General features: G+C 34.7%; 1 protein-coding gene across 4 annotated transcripts in view; it reads right to left on the bottom strand.

Annotated features, from left to right (window-relative positions):
- The window catches only part of LOC100685327, a 290,042-nt gene that overhangs the window by 63,735 nt on the left and 200,015 nt on the right, over positions 1-26,292 (bottom strand). For all 4 annotated transcript variants that reach the window (XR_005386378.1, XM_038587795.1, XM_038587794.1 and 1 more), the window contains exons 8-9: positions 13,843-13,884; positions 3,537-3,656 (exon numbers count right to left, since the gene is read on the bottom strand). Coding sequence is in view for 3 of the 4 variants with exons in the window: in XM_038587795.1 (XP_038443723.1) it covers positions 3,537-3,656; positions 13,843-13,884 (162 nt within the window). In the remaining variant the exon portion in view is untranslated. The remainder of the gene's footprint in view (positions 1-3,536; positions 3,657-13,842; positions 13,885-26,292) is intronic.

Below are 26,292 nucleotides of genomic sequence, written 5' to 3'. Positions count from 1 at the left end.
TAAGGCAAAGAAACCTGAGGATCAGCATAGCAGGCCCTTCTCCCAGAAGACCAGCTGGAGAAAGAAACGGGCATTCAAGTCCAAGCGGTGGAGTGGAACCCTCAAAATCAATAAAAATTGATCAACACTCTGACATGTAATAGTGAAACTTTCAATTTCAGAGACAAAGAGAAAATTCTGAAAGCAGCTGGTGACAAGAGGTTCTTAACCTAAAAGTGTAAGAACATTAGACTGGCAACAGACCTATCCATAGAGACCTGGCAGGCCAGAAAGTGCTGGCATGATATATTCAGGGTACTCAATGAGAAAACCATGCAGCCAAGAATACTTTATTTAGTTATGCTGTCATTCAGAATGGAAGGAGAGATAAGTTCCAGGATGGATAGAAACTAAAAGAATATATGACCATTTAACCAGCTTAGCAAGAAATATTAAGGGGATCTTATAAGTGAAGAGGGAGCCAAAAAGTAACATAGAACAGAAAAAAAAAGAAAAAAAATCTATAGAAACAGTGACTTTACAAGTAATACAATGGCACTAAATTCATATCTTTCAATGGTTACTCTGAAATGTAAATGGACTAAATGCTTCAATCAAAAGACACAGAGTATCAGATTGGATAAGAATGCAAAACCTATTCATATGATACCTATAAAAGTCTCATTTTTAGACTCAAAGATACCTCCAGATTGAAAGTGAGGGGTGGAGAATCATTTATCATTTATCATGCTAATGGACCACAAAAGAAAGCAGGGGTAGCAATCCTTATATCAAACAAATTAGATTTTAAAACAAAGACTGTAGTAAGGGATAAAGAGGGACCCTATATCATACTTAAAGGGTTTTCTGACATGCAGATCTAAAAATTATAAATATTTATGCTCCGAACCTGGGAGTAGCCAACTATATGAACATTAATAACCAAATTAAAGAAACACATTGATAATAATATTAGGGGACTTCAACACCCACTTATGGCAATGGACAGATCATCTAATTAGGAAATCAATAAGGAAACAAGGGCTTTGAATGACACAGCATACCAGATGAACTTCACAGATGCTCATAGAGCATTCTATCCTATAGCAACAGAATACACATTCTTCTCAAGTGCACATGGAACATTCTCCAGAATAGATCACATACTGGGTCACAAATCATGTTTCAACCAGTACCAAAAGACTGGAATTATTCTTTGTATATTTTCAGAACACAGTACTTTGAAACTTGAATTCAATCCCAAGATGAGATTGGAAGGGAGGCAAACACTTGGAGGTTAAAGAGTGTCCTACTAAGGAATAAATGAGCCAACCAGGAAAATGAAGAAAAATTTTTAAAAAATTCATGGAAACAAATGAAAATGAAACAAAACTGTTCAAAACATTTGGAACACAGTTAAGTGGTCCTAAGGGGGAAGTACATTGCAATACAATCCTTTTTCAAAAAGTTAGAAAAACCTCAAATACACAAGCTAACTTTATACTTATAGGAGCTGGAGAAAGAACAGCAAATAAAACCTTCTCAAGAAGGAGTAGAGAAATAGTAAAGACTAGAGCAGAGACCAATGAAATAGAAACCAGAAGAATAGTAGAACAGATCAACAAAGCTATAAGCTAGTTCTTTGAAAGCCTTAATAAGATTGATGAACCCCTAGCAAGATTTATGAAAAAGAAAAGAGAAATGACCCAGATTAATAAAACCATGAATGAAAGAGGAGAGATCATGACCAATATCAAGAAAATACACAAAATTTTAAAAACATATTATGAGCAAATATACACCAAAGAATTAGGCAATCTGGAAGAAATGGATGCATTTCTGGAAACTTATAAACTAGAAATGGGCAGAAGACATGCAAAGATATTTTCTTCAAAAAGATATATAAAGGGAAAACAGAAACATGAAAAATGTTCCATAGCACTTGGCGCCAGGAAAATACAAATCAAAACCAAAATAAAATACCACTTTCCACCAGTAAGAATAGCTAAAATTAAGACAGGAAACAACAAACGTTGGCAAGGATTTGGAGAAAGGGGAATCCTCTTACATGGCTGGTGGGAATAAAAGCTGGTACAGCAACTCTGGAAAATGATATGGAGGTTTCTCAAGAAGTTAAAAATAGAGATATCCTATGATTCAGCATTTGCACAATTAGGAATTTATCCCAAAGGTACAAAGGTATTGATCTGAAAGCATTCCTGCACTCCAATGTTTATAGCAGCATTGTCCACAATAGCCAAACTGTGGGTAGAGCCCAGATGTCTATTGACAAATGAATGGATATAGATGTGTGGTGTACATATACAATGGAATATTACTCAGCCATCAGAAAGGATGAATACTTACCATTTACATCAACATGGTTGGAACTGGAGTTTATTATGCTGAGCAAAATAGGTCAATCAGAGAAAGCCAATTATCATATGGTCTCACTCATATATGGAATATAAGAAACGGGGGAGGAATCATAGGGCAGGGGAGGGAAAACTGAATGGGAAGTCATCAGAGAGGGAGAAAAACCAGGAGAGACTCTTAACTACAGGAAAGAAACTGAGGGATGCTATGGGAGATGGGGGTTCATTTGGTGATGTGCATTAAGCAGGGCACATGATGTGATGAGCACTGGGTGTTATTCGCAACTGATAAATTATTGAACACTACAACTAAAACTAAATATGTACTATATGTTGACTAATTGAATTTAAATTTAAAAAAAAATAAAAATCTGGGATGCCTGGGTGGCTCAGCAGTTAAGCGTCTGCCTTTGGCCCAGGGCATGATCCTGGAGACCCAGGATCAAGTCTCACATCGGACTCCCTGCATGGAGCCTGCTTTTCTCTGTGTCTCTGACTCTCTCTGTGTCTCTCATGAATAAATAAATAAAATATTCATAATAAATAAATAGATAAATAAATAAATAAATAAATAAATAAAAGCTAATATTTGAGGGGTAATCCAATACTGGTGAAAATATAGGTTTTAATTTGAATTCTTTTGGTAGATAATTTGATAATATGAATATTCTTAAAACATTGTACATTCTGAAAAAAAAAAAAAAAAACATTGTACATTCTGTCACCATAATCAGAATCATAGGAATATAACTGATGAAAATTCCTTGTAACACTTTTTTAGAAAACTTTGCTTAAAAACCAGAATCATAAAAATGTATTCAAGAAAATTATTTGAATATTTGCAATATATTATACTTACAAAGATAATAATATCAGCAGCTTTACTTCTAAAACCTGAAAATTGATGGTAACCTACATAATCAGATAATAACTGAATAATTAAATAAGCCACAGTTTAAAAATTCAATAATACATGGGGCTGTTACTTAAAATTAAGATAATGACTATATGAAAAAGAACAATGTGATTGCATCATTATATATTCTGTATACAGAGAAACATTGAAAGAAGTCAAAAGCACGTAAGTAATTGCTGTGTTAAATTAGAAAGCATCTTATTGACATTTTAAATTTTTTTCAAATGCCTAATATTAATGATAAGTCTTTTTTTAAAACTGCTTACCACTTGCACCCTAGATACTTCCTCTTCAGGGGTAAGAAATTCTGTAATCTGTGTTTCTGGTCCTATAACATCAGGTGGCAGAGCAATTATATAATGACAGATTTTATTCACATTCTTGCACTAGACAAGAAGAAAAGAAACAAGATTCATGAAACCCATATTAACATCTCTAACTCAATTCTCATATGTAATTGCCATAATTTTCATTTCTCAAAAACTGAATATATATATGTATACATATACACATATACCTATGTATGTGTATTTGTATTCAGGGAAATATATTACATGACTCATCAACAGGATGAAAAATGTATTTGGTTGATTCTAGAGTCAACTACGTAGTATCAAAGTATAAAACTAGGTTAAATTTTTAGGTCCTCTCAATTGTGGTGTAAGCAATGTGAAGATGAATAAGAAAAAGTAAAAAATAGATTTTAAATATTCATTTATTTTTGAAAAGAAATGGAAAATTTCATGGAAATTTTTGAAAAGGCAGAAGAACCTAAAAAGAAATAAACTATCACTAAGAATCTCACCCACAGGGAAACAGGCTAAATATTATATTTATTTATCATGACCTCCATAAATATCTATTAACTATAGCTTTATTTTAAAATTAACTTTTGGTAGAGATTTTTATATATGTTTTATTTATGCTTTTAGGGACTATATTGTCATTTCCTTTAAATATTTGAACTGTCTGAATTTTAACATCTTTTTAAAGATTTATTTTATTTATTTGAGAGACAGAATGGTGAGAGGAACAGAGGTAGAGAGAATATCAATCAGACTCCATGCTGAGTGTAGATTCAGACATAGGGCTCAAACTCATGATCCTGAGATCATGACCTGAGCTGAAATGAAGAATTAGATATTCAACTAACTGAACCACCCAGGTACCCCTTTAATATTTTGATATAACACAAAACTCATTTCTGAACATCAGTAAGAGTTTAAAAAAGGAAATGAAAACTTTAAATAAAAGAGTTATAAATAATAGCCCAATAAACCACCTACTTACTTAGTAAATCTCATAGGTGGGAATTGTAGCTTATATATAAGTCTTTGAATCTCCTTCACTTAACACAATTCTAAGTATTATACCAAAGCTACATAAATACTTATTGTTGGTGAGTACGAGGGCATAGAAGCAATTTTCTAACTTTTCCAAGGAATAAGTAAGATGATTAAGCCTAATATTGCCTTCAGGTAAAGGAGTGGTTTAAATGATTACAGAGCAAAATATCTTACAATATTAATGACTTGAAAAAGAACCTATAGGTAAAAAAAATACATACCCATGATCAAATGTATATTTTACCCCTGATAAATATCTCAACTCAATATGTTACATTTAAAGTGCAGTTATAAATATTGCATAGGTCATATATGCATGAATAGGCTGATTTTTAAAAGCAGAGTCAGATATTATTTAGGTTGGGTATTACCTTAAATAACACCTGATCCAATCCCTTCATTTTAAGATGAGGAAACTGAGGATGTAATATTTGACGCTCAAGGGGTAAGTATCATATCATTATGCTCTTTGTATTTCTTTTACCTAAACTGAGTACATGGATTATAATAGATGTTCATCAACTGTTTACTGAATGAATTAAATGTATTTCCAACTGGAACTTCATGCTTTATCTTGTCAGTTTCTTAATTGTTACATCAACGTGTCATGCTCATTCCTGTTTTCATATTGTTCTTTTCCATTGAAATGTCCCTACTTTAACCTCTGTTAAACCAAATTGTTTCCAGCTTCCAGAACACAATTGAGTTACAATTTTATTTGTTAAATCTTATAGGCCATTCTAGGTTTCTCTTGACACTATGACTATCTTTCCACTCAAATGATATTGCAGAACAATCTACCATATAAATCCTTAAATTTATGTGTTAATTATAGTGGAATTAAATTTTAAAAAATAGGGGCACTTGGGTGGTTCAGTTCATTAAGCATCTGATCTTGATTTGGGCTCAGTTCATAATCTCAGGGTTGTGAGATCAAGCCCCACATTGGACTCTGCTGGGTGTGGAGACTGGTTGGGATTCTCTCTCACCTTCTCCCTCTGCCCCTCACCCCACTCAGGTGTGTGTGTGTGTGTGTGTGTGTGTGTGTGTGTGTGTGCATGCGCACATGCTCTCTCTCTCTAGGAAAAAAAGTTAAAAAACAATGACCCTATCACCCCTGAAATTGCACTACTAGGTATTTACTCAAAGGACACAAAAATATTGATTCAAAGGGGCACATGCACCCTGATGTTATAACAGCATTATCAACAATAGACAAATTATAGACAAAGCCCAGATCTCCATCAACTGAGAATGGATAAAGAAGCCATGAGGTGTGTGTGTGTGTGTGTGTGTGTGTATGTGTGTGTGTGTGTGTGTGTTTAGAAGAGAATATTACTCAGCCACTAAAAAGAATGAAATCTTGCTATTTGCAAGCACTTGAGTGCAGCTAGAGTGTATTATGCTAACTAAAATAAATCAGTTAGAGAAAGATAAATACCATATGATTTCACTCACATGTGAAATTTAAGAAATAGGAGAGATAAACATATGGGAAGGAGGAAAAAAGTAAGGGAAGCAAATCATAAAAAGTTTAACTTCAGAGAACAAACTGAGAGTTGACAGTGGGAGATGGGTGGGGAACAGGCTAAATGAGTGATGGATATTAAGGAGGGTACTTGTGATGAGCACTGAGTGTTACATGTAAGGGATGAATCAGTAAATTCTATATCTGAAACCTATTTTACCATAGTATTATGAACTTAGAATTTAAATAAAATTTAATTAAAAAAGATTACAAATAGATTGATAGATAATTAAAGAAATGAAAATATATACTGATGTTCACTGACAAGATCTAATATTGTTAAGATGGCAATAATCTCCCATGTTGACCTACAGATTCAAAACACTATGCCTCAAAATCCTAGCTGGCTTCTGTACAGCAACTGACAAGCTTATCTAAAAACTCATGGAAAAGCAAGGGACCAAAAATTGTTTTAAAACAATCTTTTATAAAAAGAATAAATAAATAAAGGGCTCATACTTTGTAATTTCAAAAATTGCTATAATGTGTAGTTGCACATGAATAAACATCCAGATCAATGGAAAATAACTGAGTATTCAGAAATAAGCCTCTCATTTATGGTCTATTTTAAATAGGGTGCTGATAAATTTTGAAGGGGAAAGAATAGTCTCTTCAGGAAATAGTGCTGGGACAGCTGGGTATTCACATTCAAAAATAAATTTGGACAATTATCTCCCTACCTTTATCCCCAATGTTTATAAAAATTACCTCCACAAGAATTATACAGCTAAATGTAAGAGCTATAGCAATAAAATTTCTGGAGAAAACATAGAAGTAAATATTTGTGACTTGACTAACCCAAAGTTTTAGTTATGATATCTGAAGAACAAGTGACAAAAGAAACTGCAGATAAATTGGACTACATTGAAATGAAAAACTGTTGAGTGAGAGTGATGTCACCTAGATGACAGAGAAGACCACAACCTCCATTCCCCAACAAAGATAAACAGTTGGACAGCTATCTTCAAATGAAAATAGTCCAGGAGAATAGAGGAGTCTACTTAAGTAGCTCTACCAACACAATGGAACAAAAAACCTGACAATAAATGCACAAAATGGGTAGAAGAATAACTTAATTTAGTCTTTATCACCTCATCCTCTAGGTCAGCACTGCTCACTGCCAAGAGGAATGTCCTAGCTCAAAAGAGTTCCCCTTGCCAACAAAGGGAAAGCGGGCAGTGACGATCTTCCTCAGCCCATTGGGGCACTATATGGAGAATCCATTTCAGTTCTATTCCACACAGATAACAGCAAAGCTGAGACACCCGGAGATGGCTAAGAACAAGGAAGAAGGACAGGGACTACCAATGTCAGCCACACAGGAGTGACATTGGTTCCTAGTGGCTTGCTTGGCAGAGAACCCCAGAACACTTCAATACTAAGGATCTCTTGCAGATGCTGTACATCTCCCAAATTTCATCACCATACACCTCATCACAGACACCAACAGAAAGCTCAGCCGCTTTTAGCATTGAAGAAAACAATAGCAAGCACAGCTGTCATGTATTCCCTGTAGATTTTGTTGCTGAAGTTTTTGCCCCACTATTTTCATGTTTTCAGATGACAGCCAGCTCAGTCCCTATTCATGCTGGAGCCCATATCCATAACAGCAGCCAGCCCTGGCCTCTGTAACTGTAGTCATGCAAGACATCAGTCTAGACCCCACGGTTGACCTCCCTCACTGTGAGCAGACTTGTGACTAGCCTCTAGCAACTGTGCATCTGCACCATCCTAACTCCAGCCACTGGCCTTTTCTGCCATGTGCATACTTGTGGAAAATTCCTATAGCTGCCCAAGTGTGCATGGACAGCCAAGATCCCCACAGTTGCTGGTTGACTCAGATTCATCCTGACTCTTGTCACTATCATGCACTACTTGACTTTGCACTATCCCCTGCTGCTGTACACCTGTACATTGCCAATCTAACTCCTCCTATTAACCTCCACTGCCATGAACACACCTGGAGTGAGCCCCTACAGCTGAAGTGCATACTAGATAGCCAAGGCCTGCATAGCTGTCTGTGGATCTGGATATAGTCTTGACTCCAATCACTGACCTATATTACTGAAATCACCAAGTTGTGCGTCTGGTCACTAGTGGATTGACTCTATCACCAGCTTCCACTGCCATGCATGCACCAATAACAAGCTATGTTCATGAGTGTATACTGACAGCCAGAGCCTACACAATTGCTGTGGGTTTGGATATGATCCTATTTTCAGTCACTGGTCCATAATATTGTGCTAACCTTCAGCTATATACCTGCACTCTTCTGACCTGAGGGCTGCCATTATTCTCCACTGCTATGTGCATCCCTGTGGCAAGACTTTGTGGCTACAGGAGTATAGGAAAACAGCGAGTGCCCCTGCAGCTGCTAGTGTACCTACAGTTGGCCCAAGCCCTTGCTGCTGACTCTGATTCTCACCACAATGTGTATATCTGCAGAGAGCCTCTGTGACTACACAGGCACTGGTGAAGCATATGCATACCACCAGCATGTTACCAATGCTGCCTGCTCTGGTCCCTAACCACTGAATCTGGAGTCACCACTGAGAACCCCAAAAAGCACTGCAGTCACTGTAGACTTCCCAAAGTTTTCATCAAGTATCACCCAGTCATTAATGTCGTAGACATGAGGGGTCTTAGTCAACAGCTTTGATAATATATTGAAAATGCTGAAAGAAAAGTGCCAACAAAGAGTACTTTATGTGGCAAAGTTGTCCTTCATAACTGAAGAAAAGATAGACTCAGAGCAAAAGAAAAAAAAAAAAAAACAGGAGTTCATCAGCACGTGACCTTCCTACACCTGTCTTACAAGAATTATTGAAAAGAGTTTTTCAAGCTCAAATGAAAGGATGCTAATTAGTCACATAAAAATATATTAAACACTGGTTAAGGTATATAGTAAAATTCAGAATACAATACCATATGATACTGTATTATGGCAGTGTGTTAATCACTTAACTCTATTATAAAGATGAAAGGAGTACTAAAAATATTTATTTACTTTACAAGTAATGCAAGTAGTCATTTTTGACGATGATTAAAGAAGGAGTCTTTTCCTCATTTACTAGCCATTTGATGCACCTCAGAACAAAACACCTGGGAAATTACAGAGTCAAATAGGGAAAGGACTTTCCAATTATCGTAGAAATATCACCTCATATTTTCTTCTACTATAGTTTCTTTCAAACTAGGTACTACTATACATTAGACTAGAATCTCAGGATTGGATTCAGACTTCACCTGCCTCCTTCCTCTTCCTCTGCTATATTCTACTCCAGTTACAAACATACAAACAAAATAAGCAACAGTTTGTCTATATGGTGCTAATATGTCAGTGGGAATTAATTTGTCAGTGCATTACTGTGTTCTGTACAATGAATTAACCTCTGTAGTTTCAACAGGGTCTTTCTGAAAATCTAATATTTGAATCCAAGTATGGTAGTGTGATACTGGCATAATGATTGACTATCAGGTAATGAAACAAAATAGACTGGTCAGACACGGACCTTCACTTACACAGTCATTCAAATTTTGACAAGGGAAAAAACAAAACAAAACAAAAACAGAAAAAAAAATTTGACAAGGGAACCAAAACAATCCAATCAAAATAGGAAGCTTTTCCCACAAATGTGACTAAAACAACTTAAAATCCATATGGAAAGTACAATGATCTGTAACTTCTATATTAAACCATACATAAAAAATATTTTGAGATGGATCATAAATCTAAATATAAAAACTAAAATTATAAAGCACTTAGATGAAAATATAAAAGGGTATCTTCACAACTTGAGGTAAGCAAAGTTTTATTAGACATGACACACAAAGCAATAGCATAAAAGAAAAAAAAACATTAGACTGCTTCAAAATTAAAAACTACTACTCCCCAAAAGATTCCATTAAGAAAATGAATGTGCAATCTCTATAGTGGGAGAAAATACTGTAAATACCTGACAAAGGACTGGTATCCAGGCTATATCTATATTAAAACTCCAGTAATTCAATAAGAAAAATACAACCAGTCATGTTTCAAAAAAAAAGTTTTGAATAGACACTATACACACAAAAAAGATATATGAAAGGACAAAACACATATAGAAGTACATATTATATGTAAAAGTGTTTAACATAATCAGTTAACACAAAAATGCAAAATTAAAGCTAGAATGAGATACCACTACATACTCACCAGAATAACTGAAATTGAAAAGTCTGACAATTCCAAATTTTGGCAATGATGTGGAACAACTGGAAATTTTGTACATTTATTATTGACATATAAAATATAGTTACTTTTGGAAAAGTTCTGGAAGACTCTTATAAAATTAAACATGCACCTTCACTAGCAGTCTTATTCCCAGGTATTTCCAAAAAGAAATTAAAATATATGCCTACAAAGATTGAAAAATATTCACAAAGTTAACAGGATTTTTAGGGCAGTGAAAATATTCTGTGCTATAATGCTGGATACACATTACACATTTGTCTGAACTTGGAATGTACAACATCAAGTTTGAACCATAACGTAAATTATGGAGTGATTATGATATATCAATATATGTTTATCAATTGTAACAAATGTACCACTCTGGTGGGGGATGTTGATAACGTGTGAGGCAATGCAAGTGCGAGGTTAGGGAGTATATGCAAAGTCTCTGTACCAACCTTCCAATTTTGCTGTGAACCTAAAGCTGCTCTTAAAATAATTTTCTTAAAAAATCCTTCCATAAAATATGTTCAGAACAACTTACTCATAATTTCCTTAAACTGGAAATAATAGGAATATCTATCAACATAAGAAAGGATAAACTATGATATATTCATACAATGAACTTCTACATTAACAATATAGAGGGAAAAATCAACTGAAACCAAAAGTTGACATAAAAAGCATTATGCTGAATGAAAAAAACTTTATAAAACTATATAATGTATAATTTCATTTATATGAATTTCCAGAATTGTCAAACTAATCTGAAGTGTAAAAATTCAGAACTGTGGTTGCCTTTTGGTGAAAGGGTGGGGACATGGGGGAGAGGCATCAGAAATAACTCAGAATGGGCATGAAGGAACTTCCTGAGTAACAGTAATGTTCTATATTTTCACAAGTCTTAAACAGGTGCATGTTTTTGCCAAAGCTCATAGAATAACACACTTAAGACTTGTGCATTTTATTTTTTTGTAAATTCTATCTATAAAATTGAACTGAAAACTAGTATTGAAGGTTCATTAATGATGGTCATGCTTTAGTATTTGGTGTGATATATACTCATTTCTGCAAATTACTTTGAAGTGCATCATAAAAAATAAGATTGATGGGTGGGTAGACTGAGGGATGGATAGACAATGGATATTTCATAAAGTAAATATCATAAAATATTGTTTGTAGAGCCTAAGTGGTATGGATATGGGTTTTACTATATAGTCTTTCAACTTTTCTATACGTGTAGAAATTTACATCATAGTATGTTGAGGGATAAAAATTTAAGTCTTTACAGCGGCCCACTACCTATATAATAACCACTTTATCCATTTGCTCTTAGACCTCAGCTTTGATATTCTACTTCCCACTCTCCTGTCTACATTTCACTCCAACCACGTTGGCCTCCTTGTTACTTTTTAAAAAATTTTAGGCCTTCTTGTTATTCTTAGAATACATGAACCTTGTGCCTTTCTCATAATCTTTGTTTTTTATGCCCTCCACTTTGAACACACTTCTTCCATATTGCCACAAAGTTAGCCTTTCATTTTCTTCAGGTCTCTTACTTTCTTTACATCTTTGCTCTCAACCTTTTCAGTGAGGCCTTCCCTAACATTCAACTATGATTGCTAGCACCTGATCCTATTCCCTCACTTTATTTTTCTCTATAACATTTATTGTTATTTGACATACCATATATTTCACTTATTTGTTAAACTTGATTACAATAGGCATATGTGTCTATTTTGTTCCTAGTATACTGAACAGTGAAGGTCATGTAATGTATGTTCAGTAAATACTTGTTGAACGAATGAATTAGAATTGTAAAAGAGCTGAATAAGTGGTAATAATGAAATTTAATATGGTCAACTATAAAACTTTTATTTTTTTCTCCAAGTTTTTATTTAAATTCCAGTTAGTTAACATATAGTGTAATATTAGTTTTAGATTTAGAATTTAGTGATTTATCACTTACATATAACACCCAGTGCTCATCACAAGTGCCTCTTTAGTACTTATCACCTATTTAAACCACCCTCCACAGATCTCCCCTCCATTAACTCTCAGTTTTTTCTTTATAATTAAGAGTCTGTTTCCTGCTTTGTCTCTCTTGTTTTTTTTCCATGTTCATCTGTTTTGTTTCCCAAATTCCAAATATGAGTGAAATTAAGCAGTATTTGTTTTTCTCTGACTTATTTCACTTAGCATAATATTCACTAGCTCCATCCAAATCACTACAAATGGCAAAGGAATTAGTATCAGATGTTTTCTTCAGGATGAAGCAACTTTTTAAAAATTTTCTTTTTAATGTTATCTTAATTCCAATATAGTTAACACGCGGTGTTATGTTAGTTTCAGGTGTACAATATATTGATTCAATAATTTTATATATTACTCAGTGCTCATCAGGATAAGTATATTCTTAATCCCATTCACCTATTTTACCCATTCCCCCAACCACCTCCGCTTTGGTAATAATCTGGTTTGTTCTCTAGAGTTGAGTCTGTTTTTATTTTTAGTTTCTCTCTTTTTTTCTGCTTTGTTCAATTGTTTCTTAAATTCCACACATGAGTGAAATCATATGGTATTTCTATTTCCCTGGCTGACTGACCTATTAGCAATGAACAGAACAAAACAAAACAAAACAAATAAGCTAAAAACTGTTCTTACACCAATTGCCATTATATATGTTTGAGCCTGTTAAACTTCCTTCAAATGAATACTAGATTGGTCTAGAAAGAACCTATAATCTATTGGTCTAGAAAGGTCTATAATTAAATATTTCTAGTTATCCCAGCCACATCTGAAATACTTCATGCAATCTGTAACTCTAAAGAGTGCCATCAGATTCTTTTCTAAATAAAAATGAAGTTACTCAAGGCAGTAGGTACAGGTTCAAGATTTCTTTGGTCGAACTTATCTAAGGAAAATATTTCCTCAACAGAGGTGTTTTATGAATATTAGTTTCTCTATGTCAATATCTGATATACATATTTTCAAAGAACTTTGGCTTTATTAAGTGTATTAAGGTCTGTTCTCTTTGATAATTAAAAACTCCAAAGAGCAGTTATAGTCTCCACCAAAAGAAAGCAGTATACAAGCAAATTATTTCTGAAAGGAAGAGTGTTCCAAATCAGAAATGAAATAAAAGAATTATTTTTGTTCTTTCATAATATGATGAAAAGATACCACTCATATTTGCCCATTATAATTACACATTTTTCAATTATTCATGGTTTATTTTTGTCTCAAATTTTAGAATATTATCTTTAATTTTTAATTTAAAATATTTAATTTTTCCTTATTGCATCCAATTTTGTTTGGTACAAAAGGTAAACCAAAATATGCTTTAAATACTATATATGTATGCATCTATAGTTTTACACGGAGTACTAAAGAAAATATAATTACTTAGTACTCTAGTACTAAAAAGAATAGAGTATATGTGAAATATTTTATTTTATAAAACAAAATCTGAGAAGGCCACTTACCACATCTATCATATCAGATTCCATTTCATAGCTGAGATCAGACTATAAGAAAAAACAATAAAAAGTTAGTGTTGTTCATATAAAATCTGTTATTCCTTTAAGGGTACAGAATAAATATTGAATGATAATACTAACGTGCTTCAAATAATCTATTTCAAAGTTATAGAAAGGCATCTTTCAGAATCTGAGGGAATAGCACCAATCTGAGAGCCTGTTTTTTTTAAATTTTTTTGAGAGCCTGTTTTTTAAAAAATGGCTTTTGCCTATTTATATTTATTGTGATTATGATACATTTGGACTTATTCTACCATCTTATTTTGTCTTCGGTGTACCACAGTTTTGTGTGCTCCTTTTATCCGTCTTCCTTGAATTTTTAAAAAGATTTATTTATTTATTTCAGGGAGAGCACAAGTGGGAGGGGCAGAGGGAGAGGAAGAGAAAATCTCAAACAGACTCCATGATGAGCATGGAGCGTGATGCTGGGCTCAATCTCATTACCTGAGATCACATCCTGAGCTGAAACCAAGAGTCAGACCCTTAACCAATTGCACCACCAGACACCCTGATTTTCCTTAATTTTATTAAAATTTTCTTTATTTTCTACTCCAACGGTCAGGACATTACACATTCTATGCACATACCTTAACATACAATATAGTGATTAAACACTTACATACAATACCCAGTGTTCATTATAACAAATGCACCACTTAATCCCCATAAACTATTTAACCCATCCCCCATCTACCTGCCCTCTGAAAACCATCAATTTGTTCTCTAGTTAAGGGTCAGTTTCTTGGTCTCTCTCTCTATTCTATCCCCCATGCTCAATTGTTGTTTCTTAAATTCCACATATGGTGAAATCATACAGTATTTGTCTTACTCTGACAGACTGATTTTGCTTAGCATAATACTCTCTAGCTCCATCCATCCCACTGCAAATGGCTATTTCATTTTTTGTGGCTGAATAATATTCTATTGTATACATATGCTACATTTTTTTTATCCATTCATCAGTCAATGGATATTTGGGTTCTTTCTATAATTTGACTACTGTAGATAATGCTACTATAAACATCAGGGTGCGTGTATCCCATTGAATTAGTATTTTGTATCCTTTGGGCAAATAGCAAGTAGTGCAATTGCTGGATCATAGAGTAGTTCTATTTTTAACTGTTTTGTGGAACCTCCAAACTGTTTCCCAGAATGGCTATACCAGTTTGCATTCCCAAAAGATTGCCAGAGGGTTCCCCTTTCTCCACATCATCACTAACACCTGTTCTGTCTTCTGTTCTTGATTGTAGCCATTCTGGCAAGGTGTGAGGTGGTATCTCACTGTAGTTTTGATTTGTATTTCCCTGATGATGAATGATGTTGACTATCTTTTAATGGGTCCATTGGCTTCTGGATATCTTCTTTGGAAAAATGTCTATTCATGTCTTCTGCCCATTGATAACTGGATTATTCATTTGGGGGGTGTCAATTTTATAAGTTCTTTATATATTTTGAATGCTAACCCTTTATCAAATATGTCATTTGAAAATATCTTCTCCCATTCCATAGGTTGCCTTTTAGTTTTGTTGATTGTTTCCTTCAGTGCACCAAAGCTTTTTATTTGGTTAAGTTCCAAGAGTTTATTTTTTGCTGTTGTTTCTGTGATATCAAGAAACATCTAGGAAGAAGTTGCTATGGCCCATGTCAGAGACACTACTGCCTATGTTCTCCTCTAGGACTTTAATGGTTTGCTGTCTCACATTTAGGTCTTACATCCATTTTAAATTTATTTTTGTGTATTGTGTAAGAAAGTGGTACAGTTTCATTCTTTTGCATGTTGCTATCCAGTTTTCTCCAGCACCATTTGTTGAAGAGACTGTTTCTTCCCATTGAACATTCTTCCCTATTTTCTTGAAGATTAATTGACCACATAGTTGTGGGTTCATTTCTGTGTTTTCTATTCTGTTCCACTGACCTATGTGTCTATTGTTGTGCCACTACCATACTATTTTCATCACTACAGCATTGTAACATAACTTCAAGTGTGGAATTGTGGTGCCTCCAGCTTAGCTCTTCATTTTCAAGATTGATTTGGCCATCAGGGTCTTTTGTGGTATCATTCAAATTTTTGAATTATTTGTTCTAGCTCTGTGAACAAATGTTGTTTGCATTTTGATAGGGATTGCATTAAATGTATCGATTCCTTTGGTAGTATAGATATTTTAACAATATTTGTTCTTCAGATTCATGAGCATAGAATGTCTTTCGATTTCCTTATATCATCTTTAATTTCTTTCATCAGTGTTTTATAGTTTTCAGAATACATGTCTTTCACCTCCTTGGTTGAACACCACTTAGTATAAATTTTACATGATATATATTTTTCTATCCTTTCAGTGTCTACTATGTATCCATACATGTAAGGTATAATTCTCATAAAAATCATTTAGGTCTATTTTTAATACAGTCTTAAAATAATTTGTCTTTTAAGTGGTGTGTTAAACTATTTACATTTAAGGTGATTGCTGATAGAGTTGCATTTATAGCTATCATTTTTAAAGCACTTATTTTGTCTTTGTTTTATCTGTTCTTTATTTCCATTTTTCTCATATATTAATTTTTTACTTCTGCAATCTTCTTTTTAAATTTGAGGATAGTTGACACACAATGTTACATTAGTTTTAGAAACACATGATGTTTCATTTCATATTCTTCCCATGGTTATTGTAGAGTAAGTTTTTAAAGTGTGGTTTGTGAAACTGTGTGTCTTCAAAATCTTTCAGAGCTTCATGAGGTCAAATTTATTTTTATAATAATGACAGCATTTGACTTAATAGCTTTCATTATTCATTAGTATAGAGTGGAGCATTCTAGAGGGTTATACCATGTAATATGATGACATGTAAATTTGGAAGCCATATGAATATCCAAATATCTTCTATTAAATCATAATTAAAGGTTTCTGAAAATTAAAAAAATGAATTCTTATTTTTTGTTTTAGAAATTAGTAATTTTTAAAAAATATCCTATTTATTTCTATAAATAATCATTTATCATTATGACATTATAAATAACACATTTGAATAATTTATTAGGTTGAATTTGTTTCCAAATTTGCTTATTATTTGTCTTAAGTTTTTGTTTTATGTATGTATGTATTTATTTATTTATTAAAGATGTTATTTACTTATTCAAGAGAGACACAGAGAGAGAGGCAGAGACAGAGGCAGAGGGAGAAGCAGGCTCTTCAAAAGGAGCCTAATGTGGGACTCTATCCAGGGACCCTGGGATCACACCCTGAGCTGAAGACAGATGCTCAACTACTGAGCCACCCAGGCGTCCCTGAAATAGGTTTTGAATTTTAATTCCAGTATATTTAGCACATAGTGTTATATTAGTTATAGATGTAGAACATAGTGATTCAACAATTCTATATATAACTCAGTGCTCATCATGATAAATGTACTCATTATCCCCTTCACCTATTTCACTCATACCCCCACCCAATTCCTCTCTGGTATGCTTTATTTTAAAAGAGTACTGTCTCTTTCTTTTAAAGATTTATTTATTTATTCGTGAGAGAGACAGAGAGAGAAAGGCAGAGACATAGGCAAAGGAGAAGCAGGTTCCTCACGGGGAGCCTGATGTGGGACTCGATCCTGGATCCTGGGATCATGCCCTAAGCTTAAGGCAAGCATTCAACCACTGAGTCACCCAGGCATCGCAAAAGAGTCCTCTCCATTACAGTATTTTTTTTTCAACAAGAACATTTTTTTACTTGAAGCATACTTCAGAGTACATGGTTCTAAAAGATACATAGAAAACATTCAATCCCAGAAAAACAGAATACATATTTTCTTCAAGTACACACAGAAAAGTCACCTGTTTAACCTGCATATGAAATGAAATAACAAATACCACAATTTTAAGGAGCAACTTCAACTACAATCCTATGACACTTAATATCAACAATAAAACAAAGCTGGGGGGAGGGCAGGGAAATATGGCAGAAGAGTAGGAGTCCTCAATTCACCTGGTCCAACCAACTTACCTAGATAACTTTCAAAACATCCTGAAAACCTACAAATTTGACCTGAGATTTAAAGAGAGAACAGCCAGAATGCTACAGAGTGAAGGGTTTTCACTTCTAGCAAGGTAGGAAGGTGGAAAAAAATAAATAAAAAAGAATAAAGTAGGGGTGGGGCACCACGAGGAGCTGGGCTAAAGCAGAGTGGCAAAAGCCTCTAGGACTGGAAAGCCCAGCCCTGGAGAAGTGGGAACTTTAAAAATCCACAAGGGATTTTTCCCAGACAGAAAAGTGCTTAGCAGGGAAATCAGGCAGAATCTCAGGAGGGGCAGTGAAGCCTCTAGATTCCCAGAATCACTATAAGAGGAGGTGCACCCGGGGGAAAGCACACCGCAATCCACGGACCAACCTCAGTAAAGGGCTGGAGCGGGTAGCCCCTGGGGCATTTGGGAGAAGCCAGGGGGTTAGGTGGGCCAGTTCCAGACAGAGGTGGTGGTGCCCAATTGCCTTTGGGAGCTGCAGCCCGTGGGAGGGCAGGTCCAGCAGCACAGGGCCATGGATCCCAGGGCACCCAAGCAGATAAAGCCAGGGATCCTGCATTCACCCTGGGACAGGCAGAAGCAGGGAGGGCACAGGAAAGCGAAAACACTCTTGCCGCTAGGCACCCCCAAGCTGTCCAGAGCAGTGCGCTGGCACTGGCCCCAGGAACATCTAGGCCAGTGCAGACTGAGAGACTGTAGTTACTAGCAGGGAGCTGACTCCAGACCTGCAAATCTGACTGCCGCCATTGTTGTTTTCCCTCCTTGTTTCACCTTGTGCCTGGGATAGGTTGGGCCACCAGGGAACAAAGGTCTCACAGGATAGACAGCTCACAAGAGCCCAGCACCTGGCAAGGGGGTGGGACATCTCCACCCAGGCACACACACCTGAGAATCAGCAAAACAGACCCCTCTCCCAGAATAACTGCTGGAAGAACAGGGGAAGAGCAAGTTCTTGACCATGCAATGCTGGAAAGTTTCAGGACCAAGGGAAAATCGAGGAAATATAGTATATAGAACTAGAGGATCCCCCCATTTAAATTTTTTTTCCTTTTTCCATTACAATTTGTTTTTATATCAAACTAAACATTTTCAATATTTTTTCTCTTTTCCCACCTTAACTACAATATTTTACTAGCTCTTTACTTTTAAGTTTCTTCCTTTTTGATTTTCATATTTCTACAATTACATGTTTTAGATATATTTTTCATTTCTGGATTCCCTTCAACATATTCAATTTAATTTTGGGAGATATACGAGATATCAGGTTTTTTTTGTTTTGCGTTTTTTTTTGTTTTCTCTACCTTGTGTTGTTCTACAATGGCAGAAGTTAATACCTCTAAAACATGACCAACATACACCCAGAACCAAAAGGAATACTGTGCTGGTTCATTCTATGAGATTATATTATTTCTTCATTCCCATTCTGCCTCCCTATTTTATCTTGTTTATGTTTTGGTGGTCAGTGTTGGTGATATCTACAAGTATTGCTGGTGTGTATAAATTTGGGACTGAGCATCTTCTATCATACATAACTTAATACCCTCAGAACCAAGAGGATCACCTTCTAGGCCCCCTCAGGTAGACTACATTCTTCCTCCACTACAACTTCATCACTACTACCATCTCCCAAACCCAATTTTTTTCTTTTTTCTCTTTTTCTTCTTTACTTTTTTCCCCCTTCTTTTTCTTCTTTTTCTTTTCTTCTTCTTTGGGATTCTTGGCCTTTAATTTTTTAACTTTATTTTAAAATTTGTTTTTAACTTTAGTGGTCCTTTTGTTTTATTTTGTTTTGATCTTTGTTTTCATTTTCTTGTCTCTGACCTCAGAATCATCTAGGGTGAAATTTACTTAGGTCATGGTTGATATTCTTGACTCAGCCTGCTCATACAGCCACCCTGCCTGAGCAAAATGACTAGAATGAAGAACTCACCATAAAAGAAAGAATCAGAAATGGTACTCTCTGTCACAGAGTTACAGAATATGGATTACAGTTCAATGTCAAAAAGCCAATTCAGAAGCGCAAAGCTACTGGTGGCTCTGGAAAAAAGCATAAAGGATTCAAGAGACTTCATGATTGAATAATTTAGATCTAATCAGGCTGAAATTAAAAATCAATTAAATGAGATGCAATCCAAACTAGAGGTCCTAATGATGAGAGTTACTGAGGTGAAAGAGTGATCAACATAGAAGACAGGTTGATGGCAAGGAAGGATACTGAGGAAAAAAAGAGAAAAGCAATTAAAAGACCAAGAGGGAAAGTTAAAGGAAATAAATGATAGCCTCAGAAGGAAGAATCTACATATAATTGGGGTTCCAGAAAGTGCCGAGAGGGCCAGAGGGCCAGAAAGCATATTTGAACAAATCATAGCTGAGAACTTCCCTAATTTGAGGAGGGAAACAGGCATTCAGATCTAGGAGATAGGTTCCTCATCACAAAATCAATAAAAACTGTTCAAAACCTTGACATTTAATAGTGAAACTTGCAAATTCCAAAGATAAAGAGAAAATCCTTAAAGAAGTGAGAAACAAGATATTCCTAACTTACATGGGGAGAAATATTAGATTAACAGCAGACCTCTCCATAGAGACCTGGTAGGCAAGAAAGGGATAGCATGATATATTCAAGGTACTAAATGAGAAGAACATGCAGCCAAGAATACTTTATCCATCAAGGCTTTCATTCAGAATAGAAGGAGAGATAAAGAGCTTCCAAGATAGGCAGAAACTGAAAGAATATGTGACCACCAAACCAGCTCTGCAAGAAATATTAAGAGGCACCCTGTAAAAGAAGGATGAATCCCAAAGAAATAATCCATAGAAACAGAGACTGAATAGGTATTATGATGACACTAAATTCATATCTTTCAATAGTTACTCTGAAAGTGAAAGGGCTGAATGATCCCATCAAAAGATGTAGGGGTTTGGACTGGATAAAAAGTAAGATCCATCTATTTGTTGTCTACAAGAGACTCATTTTAGACCTAAGGACACCTCCAGCCTGAAAATGAAAGGTTGGAGAACCATTTACCATTCCAATGGTCCTCAAAGGAAAGGTAGGATAGCAATCCTCATATCAGATAAATTAAAGTTTAACCCAAAGACTGTAGTAAGAGATGAAAAGGGATACTATATCATGCTTCAAGTGTCTATCGTACAAGAAGACCTAACAATCATGAATATTTATGCTCCTAATATGGGAGCTGCCAAGTACATCAATTGATTAATAACCAAAGTAAAGACAGACTTAGATAATAATACACTCATAGTAGGAGCCGTCAACACGGCACTTTCTGCAAATGATAGATATTCTAAGTACAACATCACCAAAGAAACAAGGGCTTTAAATGATACACTGGGCCAGGTGGATTTCACGGATATATATATATCAGACTTTCCATCCAAATGCAACTGAATACACATTCTTCACAAGTGCACATGGAACTTTCCCCAGAATAGACCACATACTGGGTCACAAATCAGGTCTCAACCAATACCAAAAGATTGGGATTGTCCCCTGCATACTTTCAGACCATAATGCTTTGAAACTGGAACTCAATCACAAGAAAAAATTTGGAAGAAACTCAAACACATGGACGTTAAAGAGCATCCTACTAAAAGATGAATGGGTCAACCAGGAAATGAGAGAAAAATTAAAAAGATTCATTGAATCTAATGAAAATTAAGATGCAACGATTCAAAATCTTTGGGATACAGCAAAAGTAGTCCTGAGAGGGAAATACATGCAATACAAGTCTCCCTCAAAAGAAAAAAAAAATGGAAAAACTCAAATACACAAGCTAACCTCACACCTAAAGTAACTGCAGAAATAACAGCAAGTAAACCTACACCAAGCAGAAGAAGAGAGATAATAAAGATTTGATCAGGACTGAATGAAATAGAGACCAGAAGAACTGTAGAACAGATAAAAACCCAGGAGTTGGTTTTTTGAAAGGATTAATGAGATAGATAAACCACTAGCCAGGCTTATTTAAAAAAAAAGAGAGAGAGAAAAGACTCAAATTAATAAAACCACAAATGAAATAGGAGAGATCACAACCAATACCAAAGAAATACAAACTATTTTTAAAATACATTATGAGACTTTCTGCTATGCAATGTCCACAATAGTCAAACTGTGGAAGGAGCCTTGATGTCCATTGACAGATAATTAAAAAAGTAGTTGTGGTATATATATTCATTGGAATATTACTCAGCCATTAGAAAGCACGAATACCCATCATTTGCTTCAACATGGATGGAACTAGAAGGTATTATGCTGAGTGAAGTAAGTCAATCGGAGAATGACAATAATTATATGGCTTCACTCATACAAGGAGTAGAAAAAATAGTGAAAGGGATTACAGGGGAAAGGAGAGAAAGTGAGTGGGAAAATTGGAGAGGTTGACAAAACATGAGAGACTCCTAACTCTGGAAAATGAACAAGGTGTAGTGGAAGGGGAGGTAGGGGGTGGATAGGGTGACTGCATGTTGGGCACTGAGCAGGGCACTTAACATGATTAGCACTGTGTGTTATACTATATGTTGGCAAATCGAACTTCAACCACAAAAAATATATATCTAAGAAAAACAAAGCTGGGAAATTAAAATGCATATATTAAATATTTAGTATATAAATATTAAACAACAAACTATTGCATAAGCAATGGGACAAATAAGAAATCAAATGGAAAATTAAAATGTCTCAAAACCAATTAAAAATAAAACACAATATTGTAAGACATATGGGATGCAGCAGAAGTACATGTTAGAGTGAAGTTTATGCTATAAATTATTTAAAAAAAGTTCAAATAAATGACATTGCACCACAAGGAATTAGAAAAAGAAGAAACAACTAAAATTTAGTAGAGGAAGGAAATAATAAAGAAAAATAATAAATAAATAAAATATAGAACAGAATAAACAACATGACATCGAAAGTAATGACCAGTTTTTCCAAAAAAATAAATGAAATTGGTAATGCTTTAAGTACATTAACTATGAAAAAAATAAAGAGAAGAATCAAGAACAAAAATGAGAAATGGATGAGAAAACAATTCCACAGATAACCACAGAAATACATACTGTGATAAAAGATTACTATAAATGATTATATACTAACAAATCAGATAACTTAGGAAAAAGAAAACACAGATAATTCCTACAGATAGATAAGTTACCAATATTTAATCATTAATGTTATATACAAGAAATAGTAAATCTTAGGCCAGTAACAAGAATAAAAATTGAATTAGGAATCAAAAATCTCCTAGCTCAGAAGAGCCCAAGACCACATGACTTCATTGCTGAATTCCAGCAAATATTTAAGAAATAAAAATTATGACAAACTTTATCAAGTTTAAGGGAAACACATAGAGGGAACACATTCAACATCCTTCCAGAAGGCCAGTACTACCCTAACACCAAAGCAGGATTAAAAAAATACAAGAACAAGAAAGTCTAGTTTGTCTTATATAATTATTGGTACTCTGACTTTCTTGTGATATCTGTTTGCATGATAAATGTTTCTCCACTCCCTCACTTTCAGTCTACAATGTCTTTAGGTCTAAATTGCCTCTCCTTTAGGTGGCATACAGATTTCTTATTTTATTACTATCCATTCTGACACCCTATGTCTTTTGATTGGAGCATTTAGTCTATTTACATTCAGAGTAATTGTTGATAAATATGTATTTATTGCCATTTTATTACTTTTTTTTCATTGAATCTGGAGATTTTCTTTGATACTTTCTTTTCTTTGTCACTTTTGGTCTCTCCTTTCCACTCAAGGAGTCATCTTCAATATTTCTTGCAGGGCTGGTTTAGTGGTCATGAACGCCCCTGGTTTTTGTTTGTCTGGGAAACTCTTTTTCTCTTCTTCTATTCTGAATGATAGCCTTGCTGGTAGATTATTCTTGGCTGTAAACTCAGCATATTGAATAGACCATTCCACTCCCTTCTGTCTTGTCAGGTTTCTGTTGAGAAATATTCAGCTAGCCCTAGGAGTTTTCCCATGTAATTTAAGCTCTTTGGTTTTTATGCTTTTAAGATTTTTGCTTTATAACTGTATTTTGCAAATTTAATTATAATTTATCTTGGTATTCAAATGCTTTTGGTGATTTTTAAGGGAGTTCTCTGCCTCCTAGATCTAGATATCTATTTCCTTCCTTGGAATAGGGAAATATTCTGCTATTATTTCCTCAAAAATTTTTATCCCCGTTTTTCTCTCTTTTTTCTGAGACTTCTATAAAATGAATGTTATTATGTTAGATAAAGTCACTGAGTTCCCTAAGTCTCTCATGTTGCATAATTCTTTTGTGGTCTGATGAGGCTTCCCTTCTCTGTCAAGCTTGCCTGTGTCCCAGCATGGTGGGCCTCTCTCCCAGTAGACCAGCACAAACCCTTACCCATGACATGTCTCCCAACCAGAGATTTCTGCAGGGCCTCAGCTCTGGTGGAGCTGGTGTCAGTTCTCATTTCACAAGCAGACTAAAGCACACCTAGTTAAAAGTCACCATATTCAGGTCAGGTTCTAAATACTGCCTAAATGAGGCAAGAGAAGCCTCTGTAGATGACTGGCCTGAAAGACAGAGCAGCCAAAATATAATAGCAGAGTACATGCAACACACAGGCCCTGGGCAGCAGGCCTTGGGCACTATGACCTCTTCTTCATAAGTCCATTACTTTCAGCAGCAGGAGACATAATTGGGTTTTGTTTTTTGTTTTTTGTTTTTTTTGGTGTTTTTTTTTTTTTTTTCACAGAGAAGGCCAAGACTTAGACAAAATTCCAAGACAGAGGAGTTTATCCCAAATGAAAGGAGAAAAGTCCTTGGCCAGAGATCTAAGCAAAACCCATGTAAGTAACGTGGCTGAATGGAGAATTTAAAGCAATAATCAGGGCATCCGGGTGGCTCAGTGGTTGAGTGTCTGCCTTTGCTTCAGGTCATGATCCTTGGGTCCTGGGGTCAAGTCCCTCTGTCTATGTCTCTGTCTCTCTCTCTGTGTCTCTCATGAATAAATAAATAAAATCTTTAAAAAAATAAGGCAACAATCATAAGGATATTCACTTGAGAAAAGAATAGAAGATATCAGTGAGACTCTTACAATCAAGATAAAAAAAGAATCAGGTAGAGAAGAAGAATGCAGTAAACAATATTGGAAACAGGTTTGATGCAATGAATGGCAGGCTGGAAAAAGCCGAGGAACAAATTAGTGACCTATGAGACAAAATAATAGAAACTAATGAAGCTAAAGAAAAAAGAGAAAGAAGAATTATACAATATGAGAATGGTGTGAATTTCTTTAGAGAGAGAAAGAGTGCACACATGTGAATGGTGGCGGGGGCAGGGCAGAGGGAGAGGGAGATAGAAAATCTTATGTAGGTTCCACATCCAGCATCGAGCCCCAACACAAGACTAGATCCCATAGCTCTGAAATCATGACCTGACCTGAGATTAAATCAAGTTGGACACTTAACTGACTGAGCCACCCATGTTCCCCCAGTGTGAATTTTTAATATGGAAGTTATCAATAATTTTAACCTACATAAACGAAGCCCCATTGAAGTACAAAATAATTTTTAAAGTTTTAAATAGTTTTTCAGACAAAAAAATTAATAACTGCTGCACTAGAGATTACACTATGTGTCTGATTTATTTCAGTTCAAACTAAATTAGTAATTTTACCACCTCTTAAATGATATCTAGCATTTTACTAAAGGGTTGCATTGTTGTCATTTTCTAACTATTATTTTATTAATAATTTTATTAATATATTTATATTTTATTAATATTTGCTCTTGTTTTATACAAACAATATTATTTATATTTTAACAATATATTTTCCATTTCTGGGATTGTTCATTACTTATTGCAGTTTTTTACTTTCATCTGAGGTAATTTTCTTTCAGACAGGAAAACTCTATTTAGCCTATTGCAAATCTGTAACAAATTCTTTTAGCATTTATTCTTATCAAAATATTTTCATTTTGCCTTTATTTTTGAAGGATTTTTATATATATTCATTTTTCTTTACAATTATGTAAAGTATAATTTGGCAGGGATTTTTGCCTTTCACTATTTTAAATATAACATAAAATTTTCTCCTGGCTAGAGTGACCAATCATTCTGGTCTCTTAGCCCAGGGGAAATTAGAATGTTTTGTCATCTGACTTTTGGATTCCATTGCTTCTGCAGAATAGTCAGCTATCAATCATATTGTGATTTCTTTGAAGAATGTTTTCTTTTTCCAACTGATTGTAAGGGGTTTTTTATTTTTATTTTTCAGTAACTTGAATGATTTGACTGTGATGTATGTAGGTAAGTTTTATTTGTTTATAACCTGCTTATGTTTTGATGAACTCCTTTAGTCTATATTTTATGTATGTCATCA

Source organism: Canis lupus, chromosome X (assembly GCF_011100685.1).
Source record: "Canis lupus familiaris isolate Mischka breed German Shepherd chromosome X, alternate assembly UU_Cfam_GSD_1.0, whole genome shotgun sequence".
NCBI classification, from domain to species: Eukaryota; Metazoa; Chordata; class Mammalia; order Carnivora; family Canidae; genus Canis; species Canis lupus.
This window is presented reverse-complemented; position numbering and strand designations above follow the sequence as displayed.